The sequence below is a fragment of the Sphaerodactylus townsendi genome, linkage group LG01 (genome assembly GCF_021028975.2).
Source record: "Sphaerodactylus townsendi isolate TG3544 linkage group LG01, MPM_Stown_v2.3, whole genome shotgun sequence".
In the NCBI taxonomy this organism is placed as follows: domain Eukaryota; kingdom Metazoa; phylum Chordata; class Lepidosauria; order Squamata; family Sphaerodactylidae; genus Sphaerodactylus; species Sphaerodactylus townsendi.
The window spans coordinates 51,135,898-51,151,337 of record NC_059425.1 but is presented as its reverse complement, the minus strand read 5'-3'; the positions used below and the strand labels follow the sequence as shown (position 1 = coordinate 51,151,337).

Here is a 15,440-nt window from a genome sequence, read left to right as displayed (position 1 = left end):
TCGTATTATAGCCTCAGCCCTTGTAGATTCTGGGTGCTCCCATTGCTTAATGCGGCCCCAAGTGGCTGAAGAACTTGGATTAGACCGAGTTCCCCTAGCTAAGCCCATACCGTTCACACAAATGGACGGCAGCCCCCTCGGGGCCGAAGGACCGGCCCAGTTCAAAACGCAACCGGTTCTCCTCCGCTGCGCTGACCATTGGGAGAAAATTAGTTTTATTCTGGCCCCAGTGGCCAAACACTCCATTGTCCTGGGCATGCCATGGTTGTTGTTGCATGAACCAAATATCATTTGGAAAGAACGGATCTTAGAATTCACTGACCCCCCCTGTGGAGAACACATGAATTGGGGGGATAACTCACCTCCTAATGACATACACCCCCTGGCTTCGTCAGCTGTGCACGCTCCAATTGCTCCCGAATCCACCGGCATTCCCCCGGCTTACCAGGATTTAGCCAGAGTATTTCAGGAGCAAGAATGCGATCAATTGCCACCCCATAGAGACACTGACTGCAAAATCGTATTACAGCCAGGGGCTCAACTGCCCAAGGGTAGAATCTACCGCATGAGTCCCAATGAGAAGGAACTTCGTGCCTTCTTAGACAAGAACCTTGCTCGCGGATTCATACGACGAGCTACCAAACACACACATGCTGCTCCTGTATTATTTGTTAAAAAAAAGGACGGGTCTTTAAGGCTCTGTACGGATTACCAAGGACTCAATGCGGTTTCCCTGTCTAATAAATACCCTTTGCCTTTGATCAAGGACCTTTTAGATGCATTGGGCAAGGGACGTATTTTTACTAAGTTGGATTTAAGAGAAGCATACTACAGAGTCAGGATTGCGGAAGGCTATGAACATTTGACTGCATTTAACACAAAATTTGGACAGTATGAATACTTAATAATGCCATTCGGGTTAAGTGGGGCCCCCGGAGCTTTTATGGCCCTCATCAACGAAGTTCTACATGACTTACTATACAAGGGAGTAGTTGTGTACTTAGATGATGTTTTAATTTATTCACAAACCATGGAGGAGCATGAAGCCTTGGTTCGGGAAGTATTAAAACGCTTGCTCGACAACTCCCTCTTTGCAAAACTTTCTAAATGTTGTTTTCACCAATCCTCCATCGACTATTTGGGCTATCGGATCTCTTCCGAGGGTTTAAAAATGGATCCTGCTAAGATCGAAGCAGTCCTCCAATGGCCTGCCCCCACCAATCGGAAAGAACTCCAGTCTTTCCTAGGGTTTGCTAATTTCTATCGTGACTTTATACCCCAATTCGCTGAACTGACTCTCCCACTCACAGACCTCTTACGCACTAAAGGTAAAGACTCACAGGCTGCCAAGCCCGGGGCCCCCCTTTTTTGGTCTAAGGAATGTCAGATAGCCTTTCAACATTTGAAATCAGCTTTTACTACCGAACCTATCCTAAAACACCCTGACCCAGATCTTCCTTTTGTGGTTCACGTGGATGCCTCGGACAAAGCGCTTGGTGCAGCCCTGTTGCAGAGAAATAAAGATGATAGGCTTGTTCCGTGTGCTTATTTATCAAAAAAATTCTCCGGTGCTGAGCTCAACTGGACTGTAGGGGATAAAGAGACTGCGGCCATCAAAGTAGCGCTCTCCACTTGGCGCCACTGGCTGGAGGGGGCTAAACACCCCTTTCAAGTTTGGTCGGATCACAAGAACTTGGCCGCCCTTTCCACCCCCCTCAAGATGTCCGCAAAACAACTCCGTTGGGCCGATTTCTTTTCTCGTTTCTCTTTCACCGTCCATTTTTTCCCTGGAAAAACCAATAAACTGGCTGATGCGCTCTCGCGCCTGCCCGGGGAGGGGGGTGGAGCTGCCTTACGGGATATCCCGCGCACTGTTCTCTCCCCCTCCCAATTGGGGCTGGCTGTCACTCGATCTCAGACGTCCACTCCTCCTTCACCACCCATTCCCAGCCTGATCTCTCCTTTCCTACGGGAACTCGAGGAGGCGGGGCTGCGCGAGCCACCAGCGGAGGAAGGTGACTCCCAATTACGCTTGGAGAATGGTGTTTGGAGGCGGGGGGATTGTTGGTACGTGCCTCCCCCCCTCCGTAAGCAAGTTCTCGAGGCCTGTCATGATGCCCGCTCGGCTGGACATTTTGGCTTCCTTAAGACTCTGCATTTGGCCCGCCGTCAATTTTGGTGGCGCGCGATGCGCAAAGACATTGAGACATATATCAAAGGATGCTCTGTTTGTGCGGAAGCCAAATCCGTTCCAGGAAAACCCCATGGTCTGTTAAAGCCTCTCCCGGTGGCCTCCCGTCCCTGGGAAGTCATCTCCATGGATTTTATTACGGATTTGCCAGAGAGTCAAGGCAACACAGTCTTGTGGGTGGTGGTGGATTTATTTTCCAAGCAAGCCCATTTCATCCCATGTACTTCCATCCCCTCCGCTCCTAAGTTAGCGCGTCTGTTCATTCAGCATATATATCGTCTACACTCCTCCCCCGTCAAGGTGGTGTCCGACCGCGGGCCCCAATTCATTTCAAAGTTCTGGAAAGCTTTTCTGGGCTTGTTGGGGGCCGCCCCGGCAATTGCCGCCCCCTACCACGTTCAAAGTGACGGTGAGTCGGAGAGAACGAACAGAACCCTGGAACAGTATTTACGTTGTTACACCAACTATCACCAAGACAACTGGTGCGATTTAATTCCGTTTGCAGAATACGCCTACAATAATGCGGTTCATAGCAGTACAAAAAAAAAACCCCTTCGAAATTGTGTCTGGCCGATCCTTCCCTCCGTTGCCACAACTACCCGCAGAAGCGTTGAATCCTCCAGAGTTCCAACAGTGGATTTCATCTCTGGCCGAGGGGTGGAAAACAGTCCAAACCGCCTTACAACAAGCTAAAGATTCCCAAAAACTTCAAGCGGATAAGCACCGCTCTGATTTCCCTTTACGTGTGGGCGCCTGGGTATATTTGTCTACCAAGAATCTCAGAGACGTACATAAATTTTCAAAACTGGGCAAAAGATTTGTGGGACCTTTTAAGATTACTAAAGTGATTAATGATGTCACTGCCCGGTTAGACTTGCCTAATTCTCTAAGTAATATCCATCCTGTCTTTCATTCCAGTTTACTCAAGGAGGCTCCCGTTTCCGATGCCTGGCACGACCCTCCGGAGAGACCCCCGCCGACTATAATTGATGGCCACAAGCATTACGAAATTGACGCCATCCTGGACTCTCGTTTTAATCGCAAACGCTTGCAATATTTAGTCTCTTGGGTGGGATATTCCTCTGGGTATAATCAATGGGTCTATTCAGAAAATATTGACGCCCCTTCCCTTATTTCTGCTTTCCACCGCACCTTTCCGCACAAACCTGGGGGGGAGAAGTTTTTCTTAAGGGAAGCAGAGTGTAAGGGTTTCAATGGTGTTGATGTTCAGAACAGCCGCCTGGCCTTGACTGAATTCCAAAATCCGGGCGATGGGCCAGCATCTGCGGCGGAGACTCTGGTGGAAGCCTTATCTCTTCGAGAGAGATGAGAACTCCGTTCCCATGAGAAACCGGGAGGGGGGATGGGATGGACAGAGTTATAACCTGTGCTTCTGGCAGGAGACTTTATTCCTGCCACGTCGTGTACGTGAGCTTTCTAGGATGTCTGAATAAACGGTCTTTTACACCAAAAAGCCTTTTATTTCTGCTTCTATGGAATTCCTTACACCTGCACCATGATAATCTAATGCCTAGTGATTCAGTTGAGAAAGGGTGTTACACGGCAAAAGTCTTTGGAACTCAAAAGGAAAAGACACACTTGCTTCAAGAAGTGCCTGACACACCTCAAGAGCTGAAAAAGGTTTTACAGTTCTCACCCGAGTAGAGGTCATTGCCCAGAACAGACAGTGCTTTTGTCGTTAAAGCCAATTGGATTGGATGAATCATAACTTCGACTTGAATAGCTGAGTATTATGGCTGTCAGGTTTACGATTGAACCTAGGAGACTCTGGGCGGTGGCCAGGTCCCCCACCCTAGCCAGTAGATCTTGCTGATGGGAAGGGCCAATCTGTTCAATAGATTAGTATGACTTAGTATGACAAACTGGTATCTAGGTGACACTGTGTCATTGCTTACATAACAAAGGGTGCTACCGAGGCAAAGGCTACATGATGCTGCATCAAAAATCTTGTAAGCAGTGGGCTTTTGCAAAACACAATGCTTCTCCTTCTGCCCAGGTGAGGGCTATTCAAAAGATGGTAGATGAAGCAGCTGGAGTCCTGGCCATCACAACAGGAACCAAAGAAGGGCTTTTGTCATGGGTCAGCCTGCTGAGATGTCCTCAGACAAAACAGAAGAAATCAGCCTGAGAACAGCTGCAGGCAGAAGAGGTCTCACTATGTCTGCAGCCTTCCAGCTCAAGGACTCCAGCTGTGCCTGAAACCCAACAACAATCAGGATCACCAGAGGGCTCACCAAAGCCTCTGGAAGCAAAGGTGAAGACAGCATTGATGTGAAATGCAAGAGGACGGAGCGTCCAGCTGCAAGCCCAGCGTACATCACTCCCTGACAGAAGCAATGAGGCAGAGCAAGGCTGATGTGTGCCACCTGCTGCAGAATGCCAGAACAGCCTAGCAAGATAATGGGCCTATTGTAAGCAGGCAATTACGTCAGCAAACTCATCGCCGCCACCCTGCATCTTGACTATGCATCTCTGCTGGATTCTGGACTCCTGGTATTCTGATTCTTGGACTGACCGACCTTGACTTACACCTTATGTTTGATGCCTTGGACTTTGATGGAACTGTACCCGACCTTGGACTGCCTCACTATGTTTCTGCCTTCTGCCCTCATTCTCTGCTGGTTTCAGAACAGTTTTTCTGGATAGGTGGCTGGTTTCCAGTTACAGCCAGACCTGTATTTTGGGAAGCCCAAGCAGGACAATGAGATTCTAGTATTTTGAAACTTGGTGTGAAAAGAGATTCAACCCAGCAAGGTTCAGCACTAAGACACGTTTTTCCTCTGCCTTCTTTTCCGATCCTACCCTGTAACTAGGTGCCCACCTGTTCTAAAGCTCAGCATTTGTTCTAAAGCAGACACTGGAAACTGTAGGCTTCTTCTAGATAGGAGAAGAAAGACTTGCTCTAGAGGAAGAAGCAGGAGAGAAACCTACCCATGCGTCTACTGAATGAAGCATTACCAGTAGCTGGATGGTTGAGAAATGACAAACAAGAACAACCGGGATTTGTGTTTTCAAGTTTGCATTCTTTGTAAACATAAATCTGGAACAAGCCATGTTACTTTGAAACAGTTTACAGAAGATAAAAAATAAGGCCAAGACCAATGGGACAAAACAGGAAAAAATATATTTCATAACTCAGGTAAAAATTCCCTACCCAAGAAGCTTCTTCAAGGGAATCTGTTAGTCTTGTAGTTTAGTCTTTGTAGTTTTACCAAGAATAGTATCAGTAGCTACCTATATTTCACCATTGGCCTTGGCCTTATTTTTTTATTTCTTGTGAATGGTGCAACCCTTTTATTTCTCCTTGCTACATTTTACAAAGCCATGAATCTGTAATTTAATTAACTTTCAAAGACACTGATAACATTTGCATTAAATACAATACTTCCCAGTGGTCTCCCTCACATTAAAATATATCATATAGTCTGGATGTGCACTGCAAATATCATAAGTAACACCCTAACCACATGACAAGTTTTTATTTGTAGGGAAACAAAATAATGACAAATCTTTGTCCTAATTAGGTAGTTTAATTTCTATGTGGACTAGGATCCTAGCATGATTAGAATCAAATATTTCTGCAGCAAATTAAATTGGAATCTTCAGTATGAATGTCATATGTAAATATTATAACACTTGAAAGTGTGCATGTAATGTTAGGTTATATATAAAAAGTCTACTTACAAAATTAGAAAAATAAGTCTTCCATGAAACTGAAAAAAGTGTGAAAGCACTGGGTAGATTCAATGCCTTACACACCCTTCCATTTACAAAGGGACACTATTTTTACACACCCGTCACCAACAGAAAAGCAGATGTTGTGACACTTTAGGGGCTGCTTTATCTCATACAGAGTTTTATCTTCAGTACTACAAGGAGCAGCACAGCACAGTCAGCAGGACAAAGCCAGACTGGTTTCAGACCTTTAATCCCATTTTAACTGCATGCTTCAAAAATAATTCAATAATAATTTTGCCTCTTGAATCACTAATGGCAATTAATCCCAGGAAAGTTTTTCAGGAACTATGGAAATTACTGCCAGGACTTCTTATTAAAACTTTGAATGTAATCATTTTAACCTCAAGAGCATTTACAAAAAGTTAAAGGATGCCTCAGTCACATTTTAGCTTTTATGTAATATTGTACTTCAACTCAACAAGAAAACTTTTAAGATATAAAATTATTAGGAGCAAAAGTAAACTAAAAAAAGACTTTATGAAACAGAGTGGACATTCAGGAAAGGAACCGTCATCATAAAAATGCTGAAAACCCAGACAGTTGAATCCTTTGAACATGGTGGATCATAAAAGCAGACCCCCACTTTCCTCTCCACCCGTGAAGGATGTAGGGAGAAAAAGCTCACTTAGAAGAGGATGGCTCATCAATTATGCCTGGTTATCCTGACTGACTGTCCTATCCTTTATGGCATTTTGTCTATGAGAGGCCCCTCAGCCTCACCTTTTTGAGGGTTGCAGGGACCTGCTGGGGGAAGATCAGCCTCCCACGAGCAGGATCCAACCTTATGAAAACCTAGGACTCAGACATGCTTCCCCCAGTAGACTTGGGTTTAAATAAATTATATTTTGCACAAGCTGAGAGATAGTTAGATGCTATGAACTGCAACTATACAGGTGCTCACAAATGTGTATCTTTCCTTCTCTTTCCCCAAAGCCACCTTTGACCAGTCCAGAGGTGTATTGGGGGAAATGGTGCCTGGGGATAACACCTGCTCCAGCCCCCCACCCCCCAGCTCCACACACACACACACACACACACACACACACTCGAGGCAGGGCTCGGGGATGGGGCGGAGCGGAGCAGAGCAGAGTGGAGCAGGGAGGTTCAGACAGGCACTGCAGCAGCAGGCCAGCCAGCCAGTTGGCTGAGCCGCCCCCGCCTCCCTGCAGGCCATCTCCTGCCCTTCCCATGTCCTGCAGGGAGGTGGGGAGCAGGGCATCGCGGCGGGTGACCGAGGAAGCCGACCACCATGGTACCTGTCTGAGCTGTTTTCAAGCCCCACCCCCGAGGGCCTGGGGAGGAAAGGAGGTGGCTCGGACGCAGCACAGGAGAGGCCGGCGCAATCTCCCAGCAGGGGAGAGGCCTCCCAGCCATGCGGCTGGGCCCAGCCTTGACTGCCAGCGAGCAGCTCCCTGGCATAGGAGGTGCCAACGAGCGGGTTGCCACACCACGGGAGAGGGTGGGTGCAGGATGAAACAGGCAAAGATGTCAACAATTCCCTTTTCTCCTAGCAATCCTTCCGGTGAGAAAAGAGTAAGGGGACGATTTCACCCAGTTCTTCCTTTGCATCTCCCCAGAATGCCATTTTCTCCAGAAGCTTGTCCAGTCCTCATCAACAGTTCTGTGGCAGTCTAAGGAGCCACTCTGGGATAAGGAAGGTGGGAAAATGAGCGTGTCTTCTTTTTGTTGTTTATAGGAGCCAACTCAAATCTTATCAGCTACCATTTATACTGAAACCTCCTTTCTTACCCTTTTTTTTGAAGATGGTTCCCTGAGTCAAGGCCACTCTGATGACACCAGCAGCTGCATCTCTCACTATCTGCTCTTCACTCTGCAGCAGGTGAGTAACACACTTCCAGAGCAGCAGTGTGTCAGGCAGACCTGTGCATTTATTTTAAAAATATGTTAGAATAGATTTTTAAAAGTCTTTTAAATAATTTTTTTAACCTGAGCTAATTAAAATAATATCTTTCAGAAGACTTTCGGCACATCTTCTATTCTTTGACTGCAACCTACTAACTGTTCTCTTGATTTTCATATTAAAGGTGGGGTAACTAAAAACACACTGATAGAGGTAGGTTTACATTAAACATCTCTTAATGCTACTGTTATCTCAAACCACAGCATATACACAAAAGTCTACTGCATACAGTTGGACTCATTCATTGGAAAGGGCAGACCCATGTAATATAAAGCTTGAATCTTATGCAGGGAGAGATATTCTCTTTGAGGAGCTCTACATTACCTTTAAATTAATCCAGTAATCAGAGGCATCATTAAAAGCATAGGGCACAATCCATCTAAAGGCTTAGCACTTTTATTTGGGGTTAGAGATAAGCATGTGTTTTAACCTCACCTTGAAATCAAAGGTACTGAAGAACATTTTTGCTTGCTTGTGCTCAACAGTGCTGAATTGTGCCTATTTACTTACCCAGGAGAAGATTCTGGCTGATCAGGAAAAATGGTGCAACGGTGACAAGAGCATCTGCAGCAGCCAAGCTGAGATCTGTTTGTTGTTCATCTTCACAACAATAAGTGACTATTTGAATCCAGAGTTTTGTCTCTGACTTCACTTCCTATATGAAAATGTGAAGGCAGTAAGAGCAGCCAACAATCTCCTGAAATTCATTTTTGAAGGGAGATGTGGAACTTTAATGCTTATTTAAAGGGGAAAAGGACAATAATGACATTCAGCCCTTGCAAACTTCCATAGGATCAGAATTTATTTCTAGAGATAGAGAAGACAATCAAGACTGCTGTTTGAGTTTGGACAAGAAAAACATGTTAATAAAAGAAAATATATATATTTATAAACAAAAGCAAAAAACACAAAAGGGTGAATATAAACAGAAGTCAACAGTATCATATTATTTCATTCTTCAAAGGTAATTCCTATGATCATTACAGCATGAATATTTTTAAATATATATTTTATATCACAAAGAAAACAAATGGTGGAATATGGCCTTAAATATAGTGTTCTAATAGTCAATACAAATTTTAAAGGAATAAAAATAAACACTTCTGCAATGCAGAAGTCAGCATCAGACTTCCGCAAAAACTGATGCTGGAGCACTCCTGGAGCACTTCAAAGTAGTATCTGTCTGTGGGCTGAAACCTTTATCTCAGATTCTGTACATCAAAAGCAACTAACTTTATAGGCTCAACAAAACGAAGAAGATTAGGAGGAGGAGGAATTTGGGTTTATACCCCGCCTTTCTGTCCTGCAAAAAGACTCAGGGTGCTTTACAAACTCCTTTCCCTCTGCCCACAACAGACACCTTGTGAGGTGGTGGGAGGGGGGCTGAGAGAGTTCTGAACAAACTGTGACTAGTCCAAGGTCACTCAGGAGGCTTCACATAGGAACGGGGAAACAAATCCAGTTCACCAGATAAGAGTCCACTGCTCATGTGGAGGAATCACGCTGTCTCTCACACTAACACTGGCTCTCAAGAATTTCTTTAAACATCATTTGCAAAAAAAGAATTTAATCTATCTGAGGCAAGCATAATATAACAAACTGCGTTAAGCAATGCTAAACTAAATTCTCTTACCTCCTGCCAATTTTGAACAAAATGGACAATCAGCTTTGAAGCAAACTTAAGGGATACACTTTGAATTTCAATGCTGCAAAAACAAAGGTTAACAAAGGTTAACAGACATACCGAATTAAATGCGAAATAACATACTGTTGTAGCTTTGATATTGGAAACAATTGGCAATCAGTTTAGCAGTAACTATATACTTCCTTCACACTTGTTACACACATTGTGTGCTGACAGCTGAAGTCAGGAGTAAACGTACCTCAGCCCAATTTGCTATAACTGTTCCACATTTAAAGATATAATCATAAAAAGCATTGTTTACCCATGAGGAGGAAGTTGTGCTTTACAATTACTAATTGTATCAAGGTACATCAAGTTCTGATAATGATTGAAGAGTTTGCCAGTTGGCCACACAACACCTATGCATCTTTTGATTTTTCAGGATACAGGGCCCATTTCCAGTAGCCTTCATCCATTTCCACTTTCTTCCAGTCTAACAATTTCCTTCAGACTATGTATGGAAAATATATATTCAGATGACCTTTCAGTTTTCAGGAACTATGAATTCATACAAGCTTTAATTACCCTTCATCTACCCACAACAGATACCTTGTGAGGTAGGTGAGGCTGAGAGAATTCTGAGGCATTAGGAAGGTTGAGAACCACTGTCCTAGAAGCTATTGATATAGTGACTGCTTATTGACCTCTTACAATCTTGGGATGAAACCTGGCCTCATGGTTTACCATGGAGCTGTGTGAGCTAAAAGAAGGCCAGGAGATTTGAAAGTGGAGATTTGATGAGGAAAATCTTCTATTGTGAAGATATAATGCCCTATTCTACACCCTATACATATTAAAACTCAAGTAGTCCTATGAATTTCTTGCTTTTCCCAGTTAATATTAGAGCCGTATTAATTTTAGTACAAAAAAGTAAAAATTTCTGCCATCTGACAATTTCCTGCATGTCTACATGTTGCCTAATAGCACCAGTTGGCATTCAATCTCCAAAGGAGACAAAGAAACCACTGTTCAATACTCTGTTGTATTCTGGGGGAAGACCACTAACCAATGGCATAGCGCCCAAGGGGTGGGGGTGGGGCATCTTGCACCGGGCACATGCCGCAGCAGGGTGTGGCGGGGGCGTGGCAGGGGCACAGTTCCCCCTCACTGTGGCTCTGCCACTAACCATTACTTTTGATATTAATCAGACAATCATTTGCTCAAAACACACGATTTTGATTCAGTTAAAGATATCTGCCTGGTCTAGAAACAGCTTAAACAGGAAATTCCAATGACTACTATCAAATGATTTTTCAACACCAAGTGAGGTCAAAAGCTAACTTTTCCTCTGCTGTAGTCCTACAATAGAGTTGATAAGGTTCCTCAATGTTTTCACATGCAACACCATATTGCCGACATGATTTTCCATTCACATTAATGAATGAGACTGGCCTGTAAATGGAACAAGACTTGGCTTTATTTCTAGACTAGCCTTGTACATTAAGCATGTTAAGTTGTTAACCTCTTAACATTTCATACCACTTTATAAAGAAGGGGCACAAAAATGTTTCTGAAGAATTTATACTGTTCAGACAGACAGAATTTGCCAAACTTTTCTGGGACCTTACAGTTATTAAATGTTGTTGCTATTTCAGAACATTCTCTGGACTTGATATGTTTTGGCTCTAAAGGAGAAGCAATTATACTTTGGAAAACAACAAAAGATTACTAATCTGTTCTTGATAGACTGATAAGTCTGAATTAAAGTCTCAAAGTTTTAATAATGCATTCTCATTTATCTAAAAAGTTGCTAGATAATCACTAACCAACAGTATGAAGACATTTTAAGCTTCCTTAGCCAGCATGCTAGTGGGAAAGAGGGACTTTCTGTATAAATTCCCCAAACCATTGCTTTATACAACGGTCAGGAGGACTGTTACAATTTCTCCTAAAATCTTGGTCCTCTGCTGGGAATTTTGTCAACGGTCCTTCCCTTCCTTCTGAACATGTTCCCGGGGGCAGGGAATGACTTTTGACAATGAGCGTGGGGTAGTAGTTAGAATATCAACTATACACTAATGAGAGTTGGAATATCAGACTGGGACTAAGTAGACCCACATTCAAATTCCTACGAATTTGGGTAACCTAAGATAATTCTTGTTCTCTCTCAAGCTAAACTGCATCGTGTTGTTGTGAGGATGAAATGGAGGAAGTATGTATTATGTATGTCCTGAAGCTCTAAATTTAAAGCATCTCAGATAATAAGTGTTGGGAAACATCTCTCTATGCCCAAGATTCTCCACAGCCATGGCCAAACATAGTAGACCAGGGGTCTGCAACCTGCGGCTCTCCAGATGTTCATGGACTACAAACCTGCGGCTCTCCAGATGTTCATGGATTACAAATCCAATTGGCCATGCTGGCAGGGGCTGATGGGATTTGTAGTCCATGAACATCTGGAGAGCCGCAGGTTGCAGACCCCTGCAGTAGACAATATTGCTGGCCCAACAATACTGAATTTATATGAACTGAAAAACACGCAAAATCCATTGGTAGACTTATAGCTGAATAGGAACTGATTGCTTCTCCTAAAAGTTCAATACCCAATTAGTTGGTAACATTTCTTTCAATCAATCTATCTATCTATTACAATCAAAGACAAGTGTAGACCAGCAAAAGGTAAATAAGATAAGATAAGTTAAATTAAATTAAAAGGATAAAATACATTAAATCTGTAAACATATATACCTAAAATAATCTATTAGGGAAAAAACAGGGAACACAAAAAAGTATAGGAACATAAAGGGGAAGGGATAAGCTCACACTTTTCCTCCGTCTGCCTTTGCTGCTGCCCCTATATAAATCACATTTCACGGGGGGGGGGGGGGGTTTGCCCTCCATTGGCCAGCCTGTATTGCCAATACTCTGTAGCTTGCATGGTGAAAGTGGTGGAGTCTTTTGCTCCTCCTCCACTACCACTGCCAGGGTTGTGCCTTTTGCACGCTAGTCTGCATCACTGCATGTCTATGGCATCTCAAAGTAGCAGAGTGGGGGTGCAGAGGTGATTTCCTCTCTCCTTCCCCTGCCTCCCTGCATTAGCATAATCTATCAAGCATGGCAGTCTGGGGCAAGAGAACAACCTGAATAACCCCATCACCCATTTAAAAATGTTCTATGTTTGTGTGCAAACTTGGGGATCCCCCCAAAATTTGTAGAATTATCTCCTTCCTCTCTACATGACCTTGTCTCACAGATTTAAGTATCCACACATGGGGACATATTGGGAATTAGATATGTTGATATTTTATCAGTAACAAAATATACCTGTCAGAAGTATCTGCAATGTTCATAATCCAATGCAAGAAATCCATTGGATTCATTCTTATGGCATCTTCTGTCTTCAGAAGCAAACTTCTGAAATCCATACCACATAGAACCTCCAACACCTAGTTTAAAAAAATCAAACTGTCTCAATGAAAGAAAAATGGTCTTAATTTAGTCCATCTTATTTGAACTTGCATCCCCATTAAATGGAATTGTTCCTGGGGGTGGGGGGTGGGGATAGCACTGTATGTTTTTACCTTGCAAAAGCATTCTGAGTGCTTTTCCTTTACAGCTATTCCAAGAAGAATCTCTTCCAAACCAGACAGTAGAGACAAAAGGTTTTTTCCCTCTCCTTCAATCGTATGTTGACAACTCATTTGTTTCTGCCATCGAAGGGTTGCTTCCAGGACCAACAAGCGCACTTCATAGAAATCAGAATGTAGCAGATGTGCAACTGATAAACAGGGATCTGTTGCCTTCCCTGTTTCAAGTAAATTGCAGTCTGCAAGTCCAGGTTCAGTAGTCACTGAGAGCATAGATATTAAGAGTTTGGTGATGCTTTGGAGATACTGTGAAAGTCCTGGTACTGCAGAAGAATAGGAGATGCCCGTTGCTAGCTCAGAATTAAAGACAATTGTAGCCATTTTCTCCCAAAATCTTTGGAACTCGGCTCCTGAAATAAAATATGGAAGAGTGGTGACATGAGGAAGGGAAAAACAATGTCCTTGGGCCAGTTCTAGACATTTCAGTAAAACAAGTAGGACCTTGAAGGGGGCTTCTCACTTCCTATCCCCACTATTCTCTCTTTCCCTTCCCTGAAAATCCCCATGATCTCTTGCCTTATCCTGCATCCTTCTCTCCTCCCACCTCAACCAACCTACCTACCCTTCCAACTTCATCTTTCCATCCTTCACTCTCTGTGGCAGCCTCTCCCTTGCAAAGAATGGCTGATCTCATATCTTAGACTTTCCTTGCTTGCTTTACCTTCCCCCAACTTATGTTCTTAACTTACCTTTCACCTGTTCCCATGTTCAGCCATATCTATTATTTATTTATTTCATTTATACCTCATCTTTTCCACAATAAGGACACAAAATAGTTTACATCATTTGCCTCTCCTCCATTTCATACTTGCAATAACTGGATGTGCTTTCTTTTTTCTTTCTTTTTTAATTTTATTAACTTTAAAATACATACATATTATATAACCAGTAAAAGCAAGAAAAGGAAGAAAAGAAGAAAAAAAGGGGGGGGGAGTAAAAATCTTATTATCTAACATCTTTCCTACAATCCAACACAATTCCTAGAAAAATATATACAGAACAATTAGTTTCACATAAAACTAAAATGACTTCACAAGTGAACTCTGTTGACTTTGTCTTCGTCCAGCACTTTGTTGCAATCAATCTGTCGTTCTAAATTCCAAAAGGAGAAAACAATCATGTACATTATGGCTTCTATCTCTGTAAAAAAAGGAAGTAACATCCTCTAATAACTAATGGATGTGCTTTCTGTTGAACTAGGTAACTATTGAACTATTGTAAGCTGCTTTGAACTTTTAGGAAAAGCAACCTAGAAATCTTGAAAAATAAACACCTATGAGACCAACAGGCAAAAATCACTGGTGCTGTCCCTTACAGGTTAGATTCGTCAGTGCATGGAAAGAAGCGCTTGGTATATGCTGCCTGCAGTATATGCACAAGAGGCTACTAAGGGGGCAGCGTAGAAATACCTGCACACAATAGCAGTTGTAGTTGGTTGTCCTAACTGAGAAGACTGTAGTTGGTTGTCCTGACTGAGAAGACTGTTTTGTAAACTGAGGGAAATCCCTACATTCAGCAATGTAAGAGTGGTAGCATAAAGTACTCTCAAATCACAGCCATTTGGTGACCCTGTGGAGTTTTCAAGGCAAGAAATATTCAGAGGTGGTCTGCCATTGCCTTTTTCTGCATGGTGACCCACGATTTCCTTGGTCATCTTCCCTCCAAACACTAACCAGGGCTGACCCTTCTTAGCATCTGACATTTGATGAGATCAGACTAGCCTGGACCATCCAGGTCAGGGAAAGGTGTGGATGTGCTTATAAAGTATGTCTGTGTGTGTGGAAGGGGGGGGGGGGTGTTGAGAAAAAACGTTTACATCTATTGAATCACAAAGAAAGGTCTGACCCAGTTCATGGATCTGCATTTGCTGTTGCACAGACATTGTGAGTAATAGCAATGATGCTTCTTTTCCCCTACAATCAGTCATTCGTTGTTTGGGCAGAGGAAGACTATGGACTACAAATGTTCTCACTCATCTCTGAATTGGTGTTTATATATGTTTGTATCACCCCAGGCCGCAGCCAAATGTTTTTGGCTTTTTCTTATTCTTTGTCCAAAATTTCTTTCCCAGAAAAATAAAACTCTCATCTCAAATGAGTAAGTAGTATTCATGTTTCTACCTTTGACGAAAAATCCTTCCTGACTTCCATTTACATATTTATTTTTCTGCCTAACTTAAAGCAAACTCTTTTCCTTGGCCAAAGTCAAAAAAATTATTAAACCAACCCTTATTAATTTCCAAAGTAAAGGTCTGGCTCTGTTTTTAAGATGCATTAAAGAGGCTCTTCTATTTACAGA

At 43.0% G+C, this 15,440-nt stretch overlaps 1 protein-coding gene across 1 annotated transcript in view; it reads right to left on the bottom strand.

Annotated features, from left to right (window-relative positions):
* THADA (THADA armadillo repeat containing) overlaps positions 1-15,440 on the bottom strand; it is a 190,898-nt gene that overhangs the window by 26,779 nt on the left and 148,679 nt on the right. The window contains 5 exon segments of the mRNA XM_048483022.1: positions 7,700-7,831; positions 8,382-8,526; positions 9,505-9,577; positions 12,820-12,941; positions 13,077-13,492. Coding sequence (XP_048338979.1) covers positions 7,700-7,831; positions 8,382-8,526; positions 9,505-9,577; positions 12,820-12,941; positions 13,077-13,492 — 888 coding nt within the window.